The sequence below is a fragment of the Echinops telfairi genome, unplaced genomic scaffold (genome assembly GCF_000313985.2).
Source record: "Echinops telfairi isolate 266 unplaced genomic scaffold, ASM31398v2 ScPeMD7_7468;HRSCAF=8506_0, whole genome shotgun sequence".
NCBI lineage: Eukaryota > Metazoa > Chordata > Mammalia > Afrosoricida > Tenrecidae > Echinops > Echinops telfairi.
The window spans coordinates 7,287,818-7,307,536 of NW_022111369.1; the positions used below are offsets into that span (position 1 = coordinate 7,287,818).

General features: G+C 41.3%; 1 protein-coding gene across 8 annotated transcripts in view; it reads left to right on the forward strand.

The window, feature by feature from the left end:
- The window catches only part of COL25A1 (collagen type XXV alpha 1 chain), a 580,731-nt gene that overhangs the window by 414,394 nt on the left and 146,618 nt on the right, over positions 1-19,719 (forward strand). For all 8 annotated transcript variants that reach the window (XM_045284160.1, XM_045284159.1, XM_045284163.1 and 5 more), the window contains exons 8-10: positions 10,552-10,623; positions 11,366-11,473; positions 13,315-13,350. In XM_045284160.1, the coding sequence (XP_045140095.1) occupies positions 10,552-10,623; positions 11,366-11,473; positions 13,315-13,350 (216 nt within the window). The remainder of the gene's footprint in view (positions 1-10,551; positions 10,624-11,365; positions 11,474-13,314; positions 13,351-19,719) is intronic.

The following is a 19,719-nucleotide window of genomic DNA, read 5'->3' on the forward strand; positions in this document are numbered from 1 at the left end:
GCACCCTGACTAGCTCATTTCTTCCCTGTGACCCTTCTGTACGGGGATGCCCCATTGTCTACAGATGGGCATTGGGTCTCCACTCCATGACCCCACCCCATTCACCTTGGGTATGATTTTGTTCTCGGTCTTAGATGCCTGGTATCTGATTCCATCGACACCTCATGATCACACAGGCTGGTGTGCTTCTTCCATGTGGACTTTGTTGCTTCTCAACTAGATGGTTGCTTGTTTATCTTCAAGTCTTTACATGTATGTCAGATCATTGATCACCTGGTTCTGATTAAAATGTAAGCTTGAAACTTTAAATGGACATTTATACTTAATTATTATAAACTAATTTATTATAGTGCACAGTTCAGATTGCCATATATGTAGACAGTTCATTACCCAGACTGGCCTACATTATTATTATTTTTGACATTTTATTATAATTTGAGTGAAGGTTTATGGAAAACATCTATTTTTAATTCAGCTGTTCTTACATGTTTGTTTCATGCCACTGATTGCAATCCTCCTGCTGGAAGAGTGTTCAGCTCACTTCTTCCCTGTGTTTTCCATTTTCATCCACACTCCTTCCCTGTCCCTTCCCTTTGTGCCTCCTGAACTTAGTCCCTGTGGAAATGCTGCCCCTTGGATCCCAAATGTTGGATGGTTCGAAGGGATGCGTACCTTCCCGGTGTGACTCTCCCTCTTATGTACCTGTTTCTTGTTTACCTGAAAGTTGAGTGAGTGGGCTGAGTTCAGTTCCAAGCCTGCGGGGTAACTAAGGAACATAGTTCTGAGGGCTGACCAGTCTCTGTCCAACCATTGGATGTGATTTATTTTATGATTCTGAGTTTTATTTTCCATGTTTTCCCTACCCTATCCAGGACCTTTAAAAAAAAATCATATTATTGGGGGCTTATCACAATCCATACATACATCCATTGTGTCAAGCACATTTGTACAAATGTTGCCATCATCATTTTCCAAACATTTTCTTCCTACTTGAGCCCTTGATATCAGCTCCTCATTTCCCCCTCCCCCACACTCCCTCCTTCATGAACACTTGATAATTTATCATTTTTCCCCATGTCCGACACTGACCACTGTCCCCCTTCACCCACTTTTCTGTTGTCCATCCCCGTGGGAAGGGGTTATATGTAGATTATTGTGATTGATTCCCTTTTTCTCCCCCCCCCCCCCCCCTTGTCTTTCCCCTCCTGGTATCTCTGTTCTCATTATTGGTATCCAGGACCTTTTAATGTACTCTCTTCCGGAGCAGTTTGTATTGGTGGCTGGGTACCAGCTAGTTCTGGTCTATGGGTCATGGAGGTTGAACTTCACATGGTCCATTAATCCTTTGGAGTTTCATCACTCCTATTTGTGCCAGATGGAAAGAGGCCAATAGTTCTGCCTTTGATGGTTGTTCATACGCTTTTAAGACCCCAGTCACTATTCACCCATATGGATGAGCCTGTATTAACAGATTTTCTTGTTCAAAACCAAATTCACTGACTTAACTTCAAAACTTAGTACTCTTCCTCTAACCCTTAGAACCGTGCAAGGTGTCTTTATCATCAACGTTGGAACAGCCTCACAGTCCCTCCTTAGAACCCTCAGAGCCAAAGGTGTTCCAGAATTCAGAGATTTGGGGAATCATGAAGTCCAGATCATGTTTGTCCTGTGTATTGTCGTATATCCTTCAAGACCTGAGGCAGTCTGTCACCAAACCATTAATATTTCTTCAGTGCAAAATACAGATGGACCCACACAAAAACGATTGTTTGTTAAAAGCCATAAGTAGTCTTATACCTTTCTGAGCACATTTTCACTCAGAATCAGTTTGCCACCTATTTGGAAAATGTCCTGGCTAAATTTAGGAAAGGATGTCTTTTTTTAAGAAACTTTGGAATTTAGAGTTGTAGATAAGGGATCACACACTGGATCTTGTCTTGAATCTTTCCCCCATGACTATTGGGGATATGTGTCTCAGCCCCACGTAGGGCATTCTGCAAAGACTTTTAGGTGGCTCTCCCTTTGTAAAGCACCTTTCAAGGTCTCCCACACCTATGCCCTACCAAATTTTCCAGGTTCTTCCTCCAAAATTATGTGCTCCAAACCAGCCAAATTCGATACCCCAGTATACCTTGAGCATGCCTTTCCCCTTTCTGTATTCAGAATACCATATTCCAGAGGTGCAAATCTGTGCTCCATCATCTCTTTATTCATCCTTGATTCTGAAAAGGAAACAACAAATAGCAACAAAAAATAAAAACCCAGCACCACCACCACCAACAAACACCCCTACAGCCATGAAGTTGATTCCAACTCACAGCAGCCCAGTGGGACAGAGTAGACCCACCTCTTACGGGGTTCTTTCCTATACTATGAATCTTTTTTTTAAATTAGTTTTAATAGGGGCTCATACAACTCTTATCACAATCCATACATACATCAATTGTGTAAAGCACCTATACTATAAATCTTTATAGGGACAGAAAGCCTCATGTTTCTCCCTCAGGGCAACTGATGGCGTTGACCTGTTGACCATTTCGTACTAGGTCATTGGAAAGTCATCCTTTCTATGGGATTATCTCCATTCTCCGGTCAGAATGTGCTGAAACAGTGCACTGCTTGCACAGATGGCTTATGTTTTCATTTGTGTTGGTGTTCGTATGATCACCCTCTCATCACCAGATGCAAACCCCTACAACTTCTTTAACTGTACTCAGCATGACGCTGGGGTTCAGGCCCTTTGTTACATGACCGAATGAATGGTTTGCTCTCTCTAGCCATCATCCATCTGACCTCCTGTAAGAATTCTTCATATTCAGTCATTTCCATTGTCCTGAGACCTTCCCTAAATGGAGAGAAAGGTTTTTATCTCAAGATAAAGTACCTGGAACAAGATGTAGCATCCATATTCCAAGTACAGTAAGTGTAGATATGATATGTTTTTGGAAAGGGAACACTCGTTTTCTAATTGGTTCTAGTATTTATTTTCATAATACTATTCCGTAAGCAGGAGTACCCATCCCTGTGGATAGGAGCGAAGTTGCTCCTATTCTAAATACTTCTGTACCTACTCTGAAGAGTTGTTCCCACCCACTCTAGATCCACTTTCTTGAGGAGTCTTCCCGGGGTAGCTTACCTGGGCTATGCCCTTTCTATGCACGCTTACAGCTTTGGTTTTGTTAAGAGTCATCAGTCTGACTCAGCTTCTCCATCACTCTGAGGATCTTCATAACTCCCTCCTACATTAAGCTTGTTTCACCGCTCTGAAATTTCATGTGGCCCCAAAGGGTTTGGAGGTGGAGTGGAGGAACACCTGGACTTCAGTCGTTAATCCACACAGTGCTCTGCTTGGGAAGATAGCGGTTCTTGGCTGAGTTCCTTGGCCTTTGAGATTCTAGCTTTAGTGAGTCATTGCATCATGATGTTTCAATTAGTCAGTCTTTCTGCTGCTTTGCACTTGCCGGTGTTGAAGTGTGTCTGCTCTTTCCCTGCCTAGTCATAGATATTTTGCAGTTAGTCACTGCTTACTAAGGGTTTTGGTAGCTAGTGTTCTTAATGACATTTGTCAATGTTGAGATTGAACTGTTCTCATTCTTTTCCATGTAATTTATTAATTCACATGTAAGAAGAGAATTCCTTGTTGACCAGAGTTGCCTTTTATGGTAGAACCTATTGGAGTGAAACTTGGAATATCTTTCAAAAAAAGAAATTAGCTTTGGAGGCCAAATATTTTATTCAAGTATAGAAGGCTAGTTTTTAGAGGGCTATAATTAATACTTCCATATGGCAGGCTTTTTCAGTGAAGTACAAATTCCCATCTCACAGGCTTTAATTTTCATATTTGTTCAAAGGATCATTTTAACGACTTTGCTTTATATAGTTGATTTTCTTACTTATTAATTATACCACCTACTGCATTATGGAATGATTTAGTATCCAATTTCTTTCTCTTAATTTCTTTTTTTCCTTAGGTTTCTAACAGTTCATGCTGTTAAACTAAAGCTATCCTTTTACCTAAATATTGTTGAATTCTAGTGTAATGATTTCACACCTGTGGTCTCTCTTAGTAAGAAATCATTGTATCAACTTCTAGGAATATTCATCTTTATTTATGCTGCATACATGCCCACTTCAATAGTTGTATGTAATGCTTGATATAGTTTGGGCAAAGAGAATCCTGATACTGAGAAACTCTAGGATTTTCATTTCTGAGAATAACACTATTTTTTCTTCAGAACATTTGCTAGTAACTTCCTTTAAAATTAAAATAATTCTATTTATTTTCCCTACATGTCTCCACAACCTCACATATACTTCCTGTGGTCACAAATAAGCATCCATTACCAGGGCCATATTGAGAGCTGTTAACCGGTTCTTACTACGGATCATTTTATGTACAATTTACACCATGAAATTCATGATGCAACAAATGGCAGAGTAAAGTCTGTGCATCCATAATAGTGAGTCATTTACCTTCCGAGAACCTTAGTGAGGGAAGTGCGCCTATTCCTTATGCTTCCGCAACTGCTCTGTCTTTAACCCTCTTTGCAGTTGTCTCTTCCTTTGCACATGTCTTAAAAATAAGTCTTTCGAGGCTCTTTCTCTTACAGCCTCACTGGGTGACTTCTTCCAGTCTGACGCTACAGGGGTTCCCACCTCTCACCTGACATATACCCAAGGACCACCTCTTGGCTACCCAACAAAAAACTACAAGCAAATGCAGTGCCTTTGAGTGGATTCTGACTCATGGCAACCCCGTGTATTACAGAAGAGCACTGCTTTATCAGGTCCACATGGCTGTGATCCTTATAGCAGTCAACCCCTAGGGCTTTTCTTCTGTGCCAACACTGGGTGGATTTGAACCACCAACCTTGAAGTTCCTGCAAACCACTGGACTCATCAGGGTGGCTACAGGTACCTTACATGCAGTAAATCATTAACTGAGTTCATTCTCCATAACCACCTACTCTGCCCCCAGCAGACTCACTCTTCCCCTACTGTTTCCTCTAGTATCCTTCCATTGCTCAAACAAGAGACACAGGACATAGGGCAGTTCTCTGCTCCTCGTTCTCCAATCAGCTACAGAACCTGGAAATTCTACCTTCTAGATATGGCTGCCAAATTTCAACATTTCCCCCTCCCAAGTCTAGTACACAATTCCTCAATGACTGTTGTAACATCTTCCCAAATATCCCCTCTATCTTCAGTGTTCCTCTTCCAGTATCCACTCCTACCCTTCTCCTTCCAGTTCAGCATGTCTTCCAGGGTGAAAACCTGGTGTTAGGTGCACGATTACTTCCTTGTATCTTTTCTCTCTCTCACTCCATAATAACGCCTATCACTCTATATGATTATAAGTACAAAACAACCTACTTCCATCACATCAATTCCAACTCATCGTGAAACTGTATATTTTCCCCCCACCAGACTTGAAACCCTGTGAACATGGAGTCTAACTCGCCATTGAATCCCCCGGGCCGACCACATTGAATGCTGCACAGGGGCTCTGGATACTACTGTTGTGTGTTAGTCAACTTTTAAGCTTTCGAAAGCTAAAACTATAAGACAAGTAGAAAGAAATTATAAATTGCATAATGACAACATCTGGATTTAGAAGTGCTGGATTAAATTTCTGGCTGTGCCATTGCCTTATACTTGTCATAAAGCACAACATTTTCTTCCTATAATGTAATCATATAACACTCATTATTGCTAAACTCACCATAAAAGTGACAATATGATTTTGAATTTATGATTTCTGAAGTGTTAGAAGCATTGTTTATGCACTGTTTATTTGCTCCTCTTTGGAATAGGCTTCCGTCTTCCCTTCTGGAGTGATTGTTATGAGTGCGTCCCCCAAAGCACGTTGTCAATCCCAACCCCTAGCATGTTGATGTAACCCTACTTGGGGGTGAGTGTTCTTTGTCAGGTTAATGAAGGCATATCTGTATAGGATGTGTCTTAAGACAATCCATTTGGGGATAAAGAAAGCGACTAGGCACAGAAGGAAGGAAATGCAATTGGGGAATCCAGATGTCGTGCCATATGAAGATGACCAAGGCACCAAGGGGGAGGAAATGAAGCAAAGGCCGTCTCCGAAAGCCCACAGACAGAGAAAGCGATGCCCCTAGATTCTTGACCTCCAGTCTTGACCTCTAGTCTCCTAGGAAAGGAAACTTCTGTTCAATAAAACTACCCATAATTCTGTTTTAGCAGCACTAGGAAGCTAAGACTGTAACGAAGAGGGATCTAGCCCCTGCTACAGTGGAACTCAGGGTCTCTTACAGTTATTGACGTCATAGAATATCCTGGAGATTCATACAGTTGTCTGATTCTCTATGCTGGGAAGGAGGGACGTGGGTTGTCTAAGGTAGATTACACTCTTGTACATTCCGTTTGAGAGCATTCAACAACTTTCGAAGTAGAAACATGTACAAGTTATTTCAACATTTTAGTTTATTCCTGGACTCTTTCTCCATGTTTTTTCTGGGTGCACACTCCCCTCCCCCACCCCCACCCCCCACAAACCATCTGTGTACCAGGCAAGTTTTCCGAGACGTAAAATTGTGTGAAATATGTCCATTCCACTTATTTAGAAAGAACTATGACTAATGATGCTGTGACAGAAACAGCATAGTTAATGAAGAAGCGCATTCTCTGTGCAAATAGCTGGGGAAGCTTAGCAGTTCTGGCCACGCTTTCGTGTCTTCAGGACCGTGATCCACCACCAGGGTGTTCTAGACTGCCCTCGAAGAGCCTCCCCACCTGTGTGAGCTGGACTCCGGAGACCCTGTGAGGTCAAGCATTCTGCCACTATTGAGTGATAATTGAAACAGAGCAATGCAGATTTGCATTCTACCCCATAATGTATCCTTGCTGTTGTTACTTAACAATGCTTAAAAGTCCTTTCCTGTTAATTAAAATGGACTTTAAAAGAAAAGGCACCAGATTTATCATTGCCTTTAAACACTCCCCTGGATTTTGCAACCGAGGCTTTGGGATTTTGTTTTAACTTGAGAGCATTCTCCCACAAGTATCCCTTCTTTTATTTTTGCTACCTGTAAACTCTTGCAAAAACAAAATGAACCCAACTGCCATGCAGTCCATTGTGACCCCTAGCGACAACGTAGGACAACGTAGAACTGCCTCTGTGTGTGTTTCGGGGACTGTAACTCTTTACAAGAGTTGATGGCAAGTCTTCCTCCTGGTGCTCTCGAACCGCTCACGTTATGGTTAGTAGCCCAACATGGAACCACTAAGCCACCAAGCCACCAGGGCTCCTAAACTCCTGAAATAAATTGAAATCTTTAGCTTTAAGCAATGAATGGGCAGTGTGTCCACAGTTAAAATAATGGAAGGGTGTAACGTCAGCTTTCACAATCATAGGTTTTCTGTTTGAGAGAAAAAAATCTGCCCAAGGTGAGATTTGCCTCCTTGCTTCCCTCTTCAGATTAATGTTGGAAAGCAAACCTCGATGTCATGAAACGTAATGGTTTTGAGGGTGGTGGGGAGGTGAGAATTTAGAAAATATGACCAAACAGCACGCTGGTCATGCTCACTTACGAGTACGAGAAGTGATTTATTTATACATTCAAATTTCAAAACATTTGTAAGGTCTACCATGTGTGCTGTTAAAAGGTTTTTAATTTTAAATTATTTTTGTTAGATAATCCCTTTTAAAGTGACATTATGATTTATTGCCAATAATCAGGATTCTGATCCCTCATAGACTTCTTGTTTGTATCTGTTTTCGTTCTTTGTTACATAAATATGAGGTTTATATATAAAATTCTGACTGTGTAATATCGGGCTAATGAGTCACAGATGGAAAGATGCTGGCACATTACCATCTAATAACATTTTAAACTCATATTCCATAGTAAAACAAAAGCAAATCGTACACATCTGTTTTCCAACTTGTAGCATTTCTGAATTTGTGTGGCGTCTCTGTTTAAAGGACTTTTGCTTGGGGAGGAGGAAAAGAGGATACAGTCACCCCAGTGCTACCCAGGCACAGAATGGCCTTATCAGAAAGGAGTTGGCGAAAAGGGATAAAATTTCCTCTGCTTTGTTTCCAAAGACGGTCTCGCGCGGCAGAGGCATTAGAGAGATGTTTCAACTACAAACGCGCCTTCACCGGCTTTCCTGAGAAAGAAAAATGTCACCCTAGTAGCGGGGAGATCGGGAAGCATATCTCTACAAAAATAACAAAATTGAAAACCTACATCCTTTCTGGGCTTTCCTAGATGGAAATAATCCTTAGATTATGTGTTAGTCTGGGTACTTTAGAGAAACAAATCCACAGAAACCCATGTATAAGAGAGTTTTATATAAAGGTTAAGTGTGCATCAAAAAAAAAACATGCCAACCTAGTGCTACCCAAGCCTACAAGTCCAACATTAACCCATATTAACCCAACACCAATCCACAAAGTCCTCCGTCTCACGAAGCAAGAGACCTGAGAACTAGAAAGGTGAGGCTCACCGAGCCATTTATCCCTCCGCCTTTCAATGAACCCCACATGTGTTTATGGGCCAGGTTGGCACAGTAAACTACCTCAGACTAGATCTGGGTGGAAGAAGGGAGAAGAAAGCAAGGTTTAGGCTCAGGTAGGAGACACCAAATGGAAACCTGAGGCCTTGTGTAGCTGTGGCTGTTGTTTATTTGTGTGGTAAACATGCTCTGTGGTAAAAAGGGGGAAACACTGGGAGGCAAGGCTCCAGTTGCTCCGATTGTTGGAAAGGAAATGGAGCAAAGGCAAACATTTCTCTCTCAGACCGACCCACTTGCTAGCGGTTATTGCAGTGTACCTTGTCTCCGAAACATCTCTCCCAAATCTCATTGGCCATGGAACTGAAAAGCACATTCCTGCTTGAAGGGGGTTGTGTGAACTGTCAAGTTCTCTTGGAAAAGTGACCTGACAGAAGTGATTCCTGCAGAGTGTGTCCATAATCCCCCAGCATGAAACCCCCCTGTTATGAGAGACAGATCTCACCTCCACCGCTCTGCACGAATTCCTGAAAAGGAGAGAACGGAGAGGCATCTATGATTGGGGAGAGAAATTTCGAGATGTGGGTGGTAAGATGATGCTTTGTGAAGCTTGCTGTATTTATTCTAAAGAACATTTGTGAACTGACAGCCAAAGTCTGTTCACTGTTGGTGTCCAAAATCAAGAATGAATACTTGTATTGTATGTCTTGAGTTGTCAGTAACCCAAATATATCAAGAGTGTATGTAGTTATCTTTATTTTGTACTAACATTTGTATGTAAGATTCCAGAAATGTTATACAACATGATTCATTAACTGGTATCACTAAATTGTGCACCTAAAACTTTTTGAATTGGCAAACACACACACATATATATATATATCACAACAATTTAAAAATATCTCTTCAGCATAGTAAGAAGTAGGAAATAAAACATCCAGATGTGTTAAGAGTTGCAGACTCCTTCTACTAATGTCTACACACAGCTCATTGATCGATTATCATGCTGCTGGGATGATTACAATGAGTTCTTGCTGAACACCTTCACTTCGAGAAATGGCTTCCTTGGGAAAAGCAAGTGTGTGGTTCTGTCTGCTGTGTTTGTCGAACTAGGCAGGCCTTAGTGCAGCGAAGAGGAGATATTAGGCACCTAGACACATGCATGTTTTGTTTGTCCAGCAGTGAAATGTCTGTGTGACGTTTTGTGTCGTGTTGTTTTGGTGCTGTGCCTCGTCTATAGGGTCTGCCAGGCTTCCCCACAGTTGCTGCTCTGCACAGTAATCAGATCCTCACCGTCAAGGTTTGTGGTTGGAATTCGTGTCTGCCCAGTCAGAGTCTGCAACCAGCATAAGAGTGAGCAAGAGCCATTAAATTGGCTTGCCTAGTCCACTGACTTTATCTGCTCATACACTTCAAGTTTGGGGGCATTGATTTGGCCACATTGATGTAATAAGGTGAGTCTGAGAACACCCAAGAGCAGGGTGTTGAGGTCAAGCAGGTACGGTGAAGAGAGGCCGCCATCAGTATCTAGGGCCCCAGCCTGCCTCAGGGGGTTTAATCTGCATGCACCCCAGTGCTCTGTGATGCATTTCAGTCCAATACATAGTCCTAAGTGTGCTGGACCTTGGGCATCAATCAAATGGCAGTTGGGTTCAGGCCACGTTGTGCTGGTTGAAAAGTCTGACGGGAATTGAACTGGTGCTTTGTCTCTGGACCATCTGCTCTGGGTGCATAGTACAGGGTGGTGGAAGCCTTCCCGCTGCTGTTCCTATACCACAGTAACAGGACCCAACATGGGCAGCAAAAAAGGATGGGGTGAAAGAAAAACAATTCGGTTCAAATGAAAAATCTGGGCTCCCCATCGGGTTTCAGGATCATAGGCCTTTCACGAAGATCCAGAGAGTTTGGTGTGAGACACAAGTGCCAGTTCTCTTTTGTTGAATGGTTATAATAAGCCTAATATGTCTATCTCTATTTCTTCCTTGGGACCCTCTGATGTCTATTCTTCAACTCTCTCATCTCTGAACTCCAACCTTTGACTTCACCTGACTGCTCGCTCAGATGGTGTTTCCTAAAATCAATCATGGGTTTCTCTCTGCTGATCAGCAGCTCATTAAACGCCGCTTGATTAAGGTAGTGCTTATCCTTGCTGACTTCTAATTTCTCCTTTGCATTTGGTGATGACTCTGGATACTGTTACTTTACCATTTGTCTCTCCTGGGTTGGGGGGAGGGGGCATTCATTTATTTATTTATTTACGAGGAAATATTTCAGCATGCAACTATGTGTATGACTCTGCATTTATATAAGATGTATATAAAAGTACCAAAGGAAAACTTACTTAATTGGTTCTTAAGTTAAAAAAAAAGAAATAAAGAAAACAATCTAAATTGGATTCAGTAATAGAGTCCATTTCTTAACTCTACAGCTCTGGTAATTTATAGACTATTACACCATATGGCAGGCATCTCATGTCCTTAATTTTATAGGCTATAAACAAGGTAAACCCAATTTGTCCAACTCTAAGTTGCCACATTTGACTAAGCAAGATGACTATAACCGAGGCAACATTGTCACAGACAAAGCTGTGCAAAAGTTTAATGTCCACGCCGACTGTAGTGATGGCCTTGAGAGCTGCCAGTGCTGGCATCCGGAGCAGCTTTGATGGTAACAGCATCTATTCCGCGCACCCAGCATGAATATGTATTTGCTCCCTGCTGGCAGGCAAATTGCCTACAGGCTTCATGTTTTCCATGTTCTGGTTCTTTTCAGGGTAGAAATTTGGATTAGATAACACACATTTAAAGTGTTGAAATGAAGAGCGGGGCCTTCATCCTTCATGGTCATCGTGGGTCTCTTTTCTTCTCCATCACAGGGTGACCAAGGACAGGCGGGACCTCCGGGACCACCAGGCCCACCAGGCCCCAGAGGTCCGCCTGGGGACACAGGGAAAGATGGCCCCCGTGGAATGCCAGGCGTGCCCGTGAGTTGCTCTGGGGACCTGTTTTCGTCACATGTTTGGCGTTGTTTTAAGGACTGAGAACTGGGATGGAAGTAGGTGTGGAGGAGTCACACATTTACGGGGTCCGTGAACTGGATGGTGAAGTGAAATGATGGGAAAACCCCAAAGGAGAGCAGGTCAGTCCCTGCAGGGCTCTGTCTTAGCACTTAGCCTATGAGGAAGCTACACTGGTCTTCAGGTAAACCTCACAGTGCTCCGGGTTGGCGATGCCTGATCATACCTGTGTTTGCCTCTAGGGAACCCCCAAAGCCTTTGGCGTGAGTGGGAGATGAGTTAGAAAACTTAGGAGGAATCCCAGTAACACTTTCCAAAAGGGCAACATCAGGGATAATAAATTTCCATATTGTTTATGGGAAGCAAAGGAACTTCACACAAAAAATGGTAACAAGAAATTTAAAACCAATTGTGAAAACACCGAGGGATATGGTTTGAATATCGTTTGTTCCTTGTATTTGAGTCCTATTAATAAACATGATCTAAAAGTGCTTTCAATGGTCAAAAGCTGCCCAGCACATCATATGTGAATGGAAGAGGATAAACATGTTTAGATTTACACAGTGACTTCAAGAGTTGAGACTGAGGCTTCCTGTGCACCTAAACAACTTCTCCATTTTTGCTTCATCTGAAATGCCACTCTTTAGTGCTGTTGTGGTACAAAAGCAATGCCGGAAGTACCTACAGAGTAAGAAGTTCAGAAACTAAAGAAAGTCAAAGAGAAGAAAATAAGTCACAGTCATTAAGGTTTTGTGTATATTTCTTCCCAGTTCCATGCCAATGCATAGTTTACCTATTTTTTTTCAAAGACGAGTTCTTTATAACAGTGTAGGATATTGAAAATGTCATCTGAGATAACCTTGTTCTATAAGCCCATTTCCCTTTCTGAATCACACCCCCCACAAAAAGAATCCCACTGCTGTGTCCATTCTCATTCCAGGTGGCTCTGTAGACATAGTAGACCTGCTCCATATGGTTTACAAGGCTATCGATAATTACAGAAGCACCTGCCTCCTCTTTCTCCTTCACAAGAGCTGCTGGGTGAAAACCATCATTAATTCAAGAGGACAAAGCCTTAAAACCCAAAACCAGAAACAAAACCTTAAAACCATTCTCAGACTCCATTTGTTGAAAATGCCTGCCCTAAGAACAAATTGTCCCTCTGTGCTGCACGTGAAGGGTCTGACATCTCCTAAAGAAAACATCAGCCATCACCTTTCTGTCATCGGCAATAGGACATACCATATGAGGCTTCACTGTAATTATAATTAAACCATTTTTAAGATCACTTAGTCACCTACAATATAATAATTTTGATTAGCTTTATTTATAAAGCACTGATGGCGCTGCAGTTAAACATCTAGCTTCTAACCAAAACGTTGATAGTTTGAACCTTCATACTCAGGAGCAAGCGCGAATGATCTGCTCCCCTGAAGGGTGGAGTCGAGAAGGACAGTTGCGCTTCCTCACCTGGGGTCACTGGGAGACGGAATCAACTCGATGCCACCCAGTCACGACAGCTACTGATTGTACTTGGACTGCGTTCTGGGCTTCATTCTGGCATCTCTGCTGGCTTCTGTATTTATCTTATTAAATAAGTGTCTCATATTATACATTTGAAAAACAAAGAAAATGAGCTCTCTTTTAATTGTGTCATGTTTGCGTTCCTCTATTTAGCCTGAAAGTAGACTTGCCGTTAACACGCTCCCAGTGGGTATTTTTGTAAAAAGAAAATAACCAAAATTGGTTATTAAAATTGATTTTCCATGTTTATAGCATTAATAAAATTATTCCTATGCTCTTTTAAGGGTGAGCCAGGGAAACCAGGAGAAGAAGGCTTAATGGTAAGTATTCAAAATTGATGTGCTTCTATATGCAAGACACTGAATGGACTGAATATTAAAAACTATAATTAAGACTGGAGAAAGCCTTCAGTGTGCTCACTGGGGATGAGATGGAGAAATTCAAATAGCATATTAGTACTGTAAGGATGATGCTTGGCTAATTGAAAAACCACATATCAGCTTTAATTAATGAGCCAATATGGACTGATAATGGACATTAGAAAAGTCTATGTTCTCTTGTCTCTGACCAGAGTCAGAAATGAACTTAGAAACAGCTTATCATTTTTAATGCCACAATGTAAACACCTTTGAGTTTTGAGGGGGTCAGAAAACTGCTGCTTATAGGCCCAATCTGCTGGCTACCAGTTGTAGCAGCTGAAGTTTCATTGAAGTATGTTCATGCTCATTTTCTTACATATTATTTCTGGCTGTTTTCACTTTAAATAACAGAGTTGAATAGTTATGACGGAGGTGCTATGACCTGCAAAGCAGTAAATATTGATTATCAAAGTTGCCAACCTTTTAATATAGTGAAGCATAGTATTAGTCATCTTAATAGCTTTATCACACTCTTAATTAATATTGGCTTTGTCAATATTGGTCAATAAAAGACCCATGATAATATTATATGTAAATATAATATTATGAGTATGTGTATTATTTCAGATTATGTGTGTCAAAGTATCCGTCATCCAACCTGTAGTGAAAGAGCGAAAGTAAGAGTCAAAAATATTAAGAGCCGTGTAGCACATGCTACAGTCAAGAGCTACATATGTACATCACCAAGTCTTAGATGAGGGGAGAGATGGAGAGACACTGCGAAGGGTCAAGGGGGGCATTTGAGTTTGGCATCTCTGCTATAACTGAAAGGAGCCCTCTTTGTTAGGGATTTGGATGTTAACCACAAAGTCAAAGGTTCAAACGCACCAGCCACTTCTGGGTTTTCTGCTCATGAAAAGAGTTTCAGTCTTGGAAATCCTTTAGGGGCCGATTTGAGTCCAAATTGACTTCATGACGGTGCGTCTGGCTTTTTGTTAGAAATGTAAATCCGAAATAATCAAACCTGCTGCCGTGGGGCCCATTCTGACTATTGCAGCGCCGTGACTGTAAGATAGGTTAAATTCAAGGATATGCTCATTAGCAGCTTAAGTAGAAATTTCAGGGAATAAGCTTTATTTAAATTTTCTTTTTAAAGCTACATCATGGTGAAAGTAGTACACAGGGGCACAAGAGTTAGTGAGAGACTTAAAATGAAGGAGTAAACTGGTTTAAGGTCAGAGGCTTCTTCCTGAATGGAATGCCTTTCCACAGCCCTGTGAGAGCTCAGAAGGACCCTCCTGACCTGTAGGTGTAAGCTGCCTTTGCAAGGTCACTAGTGAAGTGAACATTCTCAGGAACTAATCTGCCTCACCATGTGGATATTCCCTGTTCCTGACCTGTAATAGATCATTTTTTGTACAAACTTTTTTCTTTCGAATGATGGAAAAACGAAGCACAAATGTGTCACCAGTGATAACGCTACATGTTCAGCAATTAGCGATTAGTCACAGCATGACTCCAGTGTAAGTTTAAGCACATGAGTGCACCTGTACTTTCTATCCTGGATAATGGTCAAAACATATTCCTTCTACACATCCTGCTTAGCTTGAAGGCTTTGCAGAATTCTCAGGAGCCCATATTTGCCTTCAGATGTGGACAGGATAGTTAGATTTTTATCGTGGCATTGGCTGTATGCCTTGATGGCAGACAAAACATCCTCATTTGCACCGTTGAAAAATCAAATGAATATAGATCGATGCTTAACTTATGTCATGACCTTCCTTGGATTCACATGATTTGGATTCATGGCGACCCCATGAATGTAGAACCACGTTCCATTAGGTTTTGAAAGGCTGGCTTGTCAGCAGTAGATCCTCAAGTCCTTTCCCAGGTGTCTTCAGTGGACGCCAAATTGTGTAGTAACTGCCCCCATCACCCAGGGGCCTCACCTATGTCATACTCTCTTACTCACTGCCATTGAGTCGCTGCCTCATAGTGACCCCTGTGGATTTCCAAGACTGTCACTGTTTACTGGAGTAGAAAGCCTAGTCTTTCTCTTATGGAGCTGCTGGTGATTTTGAACTGCCGACCTTGCAGCCTAATGCTTAACCAATTCACCACCAGGAATCCATTTTCTGGGATATACCATATACATCACAAAATAATCCCAGTCTTCTACAATCCTTAGCTTGCTGTCATTAAATATAAATGCTCTGTAGTCCTAAAAGAATGATATCTTTAGTGTACTCTCTCAAAGGTAAACCTGGGGACTTTATTTTCCTATGAAATTTGTCTTCTAAATTCTGCAGATTTAGTTCAAGTCCTTATTCTCATGATGCAGCTAAGAAACGTAATTGGGAATACAACTGTTCGAAGGGTGAGTGTATGATCATGAGCCTCTACAGGGAACTGAAGTGTTTTTAAAGTTACAAAACCCTTTAACCAAAAAACAAAACCCTCTAATAAGATAAAGCAAATTAGACAAATCATAAGCTCACAACTCAGTGTCATTTCACAAGTAAACAACCATCTCACTACAAACCAGATCAAGAAATGAAACATTATCACACCTTAGATAGTGTTTCCCATGGTGGGCAATACCACCCCTGAAATGGATACCAAATTCCATGCCATCGAGTGATATCAACTCATAGTGACGCTACAAGAGAGGGCAGAACTGCCCCTGTTGATTTTCAAGAATGTAAATCTGTACAGGAGTAAAGCCTCATTTGTGTCCCATGGAGCAAATGGTGGTTTTGAATCGCTGACTTTGAGGTTAGCAGCCCGACTTGTAACCACTATCCCACCAGGGCAGATACTTGCACTTTGGGCTATAGTACAAAAAGTGCTAATTGCCAGGGGGAACCTGAAAAGGGGATGGTAAGCCAAATAAGTTTGGGAGGGAATGCCATGAAAGGAGCCCTTATAGCTCCCCAGTCACAAGGCGCCCCCCTTAGGTTAACTCCCCCTTGTCAACTCCTCTTCGGACTCTATCACTGGTAGATTGCTCCTACCAGATTTTAATTTTATATTAGTCGGATCATTCTGTATGTACATATTTAAGTCTGGCTACTTTCACTGTACATTGTATTTGTGAGATCATCCACTTCTGTTTTAATAGCCTTTGCAGCTGGTTTAAAAAAAGCCAGGAGGAAAAAACTTACTTCCTTGATTGCCCTGTTAAAACTACATCACTTAGATAATAATGAATGAATTGTCTGTCTGACCTTGGGCAAGTCACTTAACCTCTTAATTTCTCATCTGTAGAGAAAGGGTAGTAATACCTACTCTGCTTGCCTTATAAGATTGACAAAGACAAATGAATTAGGGGAGAGCACTTTAAAATATACAATGAAGAAAGACAGGAGTGTGTTCTTATTATTATCACTCAATTGTTCTCTCTAGAGTCAATTACAGGTGAACACCGATTTATATAACATATGTATTCCTACACAGTTCTGTATGAATCAAATTTTCATAAACCCCATAATTTAAATGTACTGGGCAATTTTGCTATTGAGAGCAACCTTAGTCAGGCTTTTTGTGAGGCAATATAGACCTCGAATTCCTCTTCCCAGTAAACTGAATTTTTACCTCTTCTTTTTACTTAAGATGAAATATATCTATCATTTACAAATAAATCATTAAAAAATCATTGTTTAATTTTGAGTTGCACCTATGTACATTTAACCCATCTCAAAGACAAAGGAGAAAACCTAAAACTATAAATATAAATAGTTTTTAAGAGGAGATATATTTCCTTAGAAATTTTCATTCAACTATGAACTGTGTGTGTGTGTGCGCACTTCAACTCCGCGTCTGGTTTCAGAACTACTTAGGGCTGTATTATATTTATAGGAGTTATGGTGGTGCCTGGTGGCATGGGTCATTATGTGTTGGGCCACTAACTGCAAGGTCAGCAGTTTGAAACCTCAAGCCCCTCTGAGGAAGGAAAATGGGGCTTTTTACTCCCATAAGGAGTATGGTCTTGGAAACTCACAGGGGCAATTCCGCCCACTCCTGTAGGATAGCTCTTGAGTTGGCATCAACTGGATGGCAGTGAGTTTGGTTTGGTTGAGATATATTCCTATAGTCTGACTCTTTCCACTCATTTATAAACTGTAGGTAGCAATTGTTATTCTACATCACTGGGTCCTAGTGACAAGCAAGTGAAATAACAATGCTATGGAAATGCTTTAGGAATGACAAAGCATTCCAAGAATGTGAAATATTACTGTTAAAACAATTGTTGGGTGGGATAGCAGGGCACACAAATGCTACTCTGTGTAACAAAAGGACTAAGAAATCTGACAGTATCTATCAATTCAATCACACTGTATTAAATACTGCCACTGATAGTGCAATTCATTTCTTTTATCTAATACAGAGCTTTGCAGGCGTTTTCTGTCTCTTGTAAATGACATTATATGACCAGTTTTTCATAGCACTCAGGACTCTCCTCACCCACCAGTTATTGAAAAGGAGTAATAAATACCCCTGCTTTCATCTTGTCCACAGTATATAAAGCCGTTTGTCAGCTTATGTCATGTTTTGCTGGAGTTTGTTGTTGTTGTTTTGTTAGCTTGCAGGAGAGTTTTGAGAGGCCTGAGAGCATTTTTTTAAAGTTTTAGTCTCTGATGATGAAATGAAAAAGCCGGGAATGGTCTAAAATTAGCTCTTACAAAATGTCATGAGTGTGTCAGGTGGGGAATTAGTTTCATAATCCAGGAAATATAGTTTATAATGCAAAAATAATCATCTGAGGATTAGCAGCCTTCATGCTAGAATAAGAAAGTAAACCTGCAGCTCAAACGGTTCCACATTTATCTAATCCGCTATGCGTCTTTTCTGTAAACATGACCTTGGGTTTTTCAGAGAAGTTCAGGGTGGGATTTTAAAAGACAGGTCTGGGGCTTAACTAAATTGGTCCCCATCTAAATAAGGAGAGAACTCCTCTATCTTATAAAGCTATGCCAAGGACTGACTCCAGTTGGAAGTACTAAAGTTCTGAACCCTAGCATAAAACCACTTGGTTCTCTTAGTTCTTTGGAAGTTGAAATAATTGTTAAGTAGTATTTTATGAAAAGCATGCTATTCGTTTACCCTTGTTACTTTGTGGTAGAAATTCTCAGAAGCATATATAACTAGGTAGTTTTGTTTATTTTAATATACCAACTAGTCCCATTTTCTTGGATATTATGTTTGGGTCCAACATGGCTGTCCCCAGGGTCTGCGAGGCTAAGTCATTTCTCGTCCTGGAAACTGCTCTGCTCTTCCTGCTGCCTCTGGTTCACGTGTGCAGACCCTGGAACTTACCCATGGATCTCTTTCTGAGTTAAGAGTCCTTAAAATGGTATTCACTAGGCCCTGCTGACATCTGAACGTTGAAACCTCAGAAAGCAGTTGCTGTTATTGGTCCGTATAGTGAAATTTGGCCTTTTGGTGAAGGATCTATATATTTGTACATCTTCCTGCAAACTCATAATAATTCATTCTGGGCCAAGTGAACATAAGCATAAATAGTGCCTTCTGCATCCTTTAAAGTGAAATGGAGAGAACCAATAGGTGAAGACTGACTTGAAATTTAGTCTGCTCCAATACATTGGTGTTTCCCGGACTGTGTGAAACTCATCCGCGGCTCATGGCTCTGTCTGCTCTCTTGACCAGCAGTGCAGCAAGCCTGGAGATAGCAACACACTTCTCTTTCTGACCCTGACCTGGCAGCGAAAGCAAAACCCCAGATCTTCAGATCACAAAGAAGCAGTCATCTTCGTGTATTTGCTCATTAGATTAGATTTAACAGTGAAATCTTGTTTGGTAGAACTGGGTGAACGTCAGTTCTGTGCACTGCCTGCTGAGATGCCTTAGCAACCGTCCTCAGCTTTCTCACCCTCCCGTAATCTGATTGTCCATGAAGCACATGTCAATGCCACGCAGAACCAGCCTTTCCCATATCGTTGGTGCCTTTGGCTGGAGCCTATTGTGCTTTGTTTTCCAAAGAGGCTAAGAACAAGTTGGATGGAAATGCCTTTTCTTTCTGGTCCCTTCCCAGCAGCCCTTCCGGTCGCCCAACTCAAGGGAGCTCACTCTGTGCCAATTTTGGGGTGCATTGACTTTTACAGAGGTGTCTAAAAGGCACTTCAGTGTGAAAATAGAGAGGAACATTGGACTACTGTTAAAAGCAAATCTGTCTCCTAGGGACAAAAAGTAGATTTGGAAGGAAGCATTTTCTTTTTCTTTTTTATCATTTTATTAGGGGCTCATACAATTCTTATCACAATCCATACATACATCAATTGTGTAAAGCGCATTTGTACATTCATTGCCCTC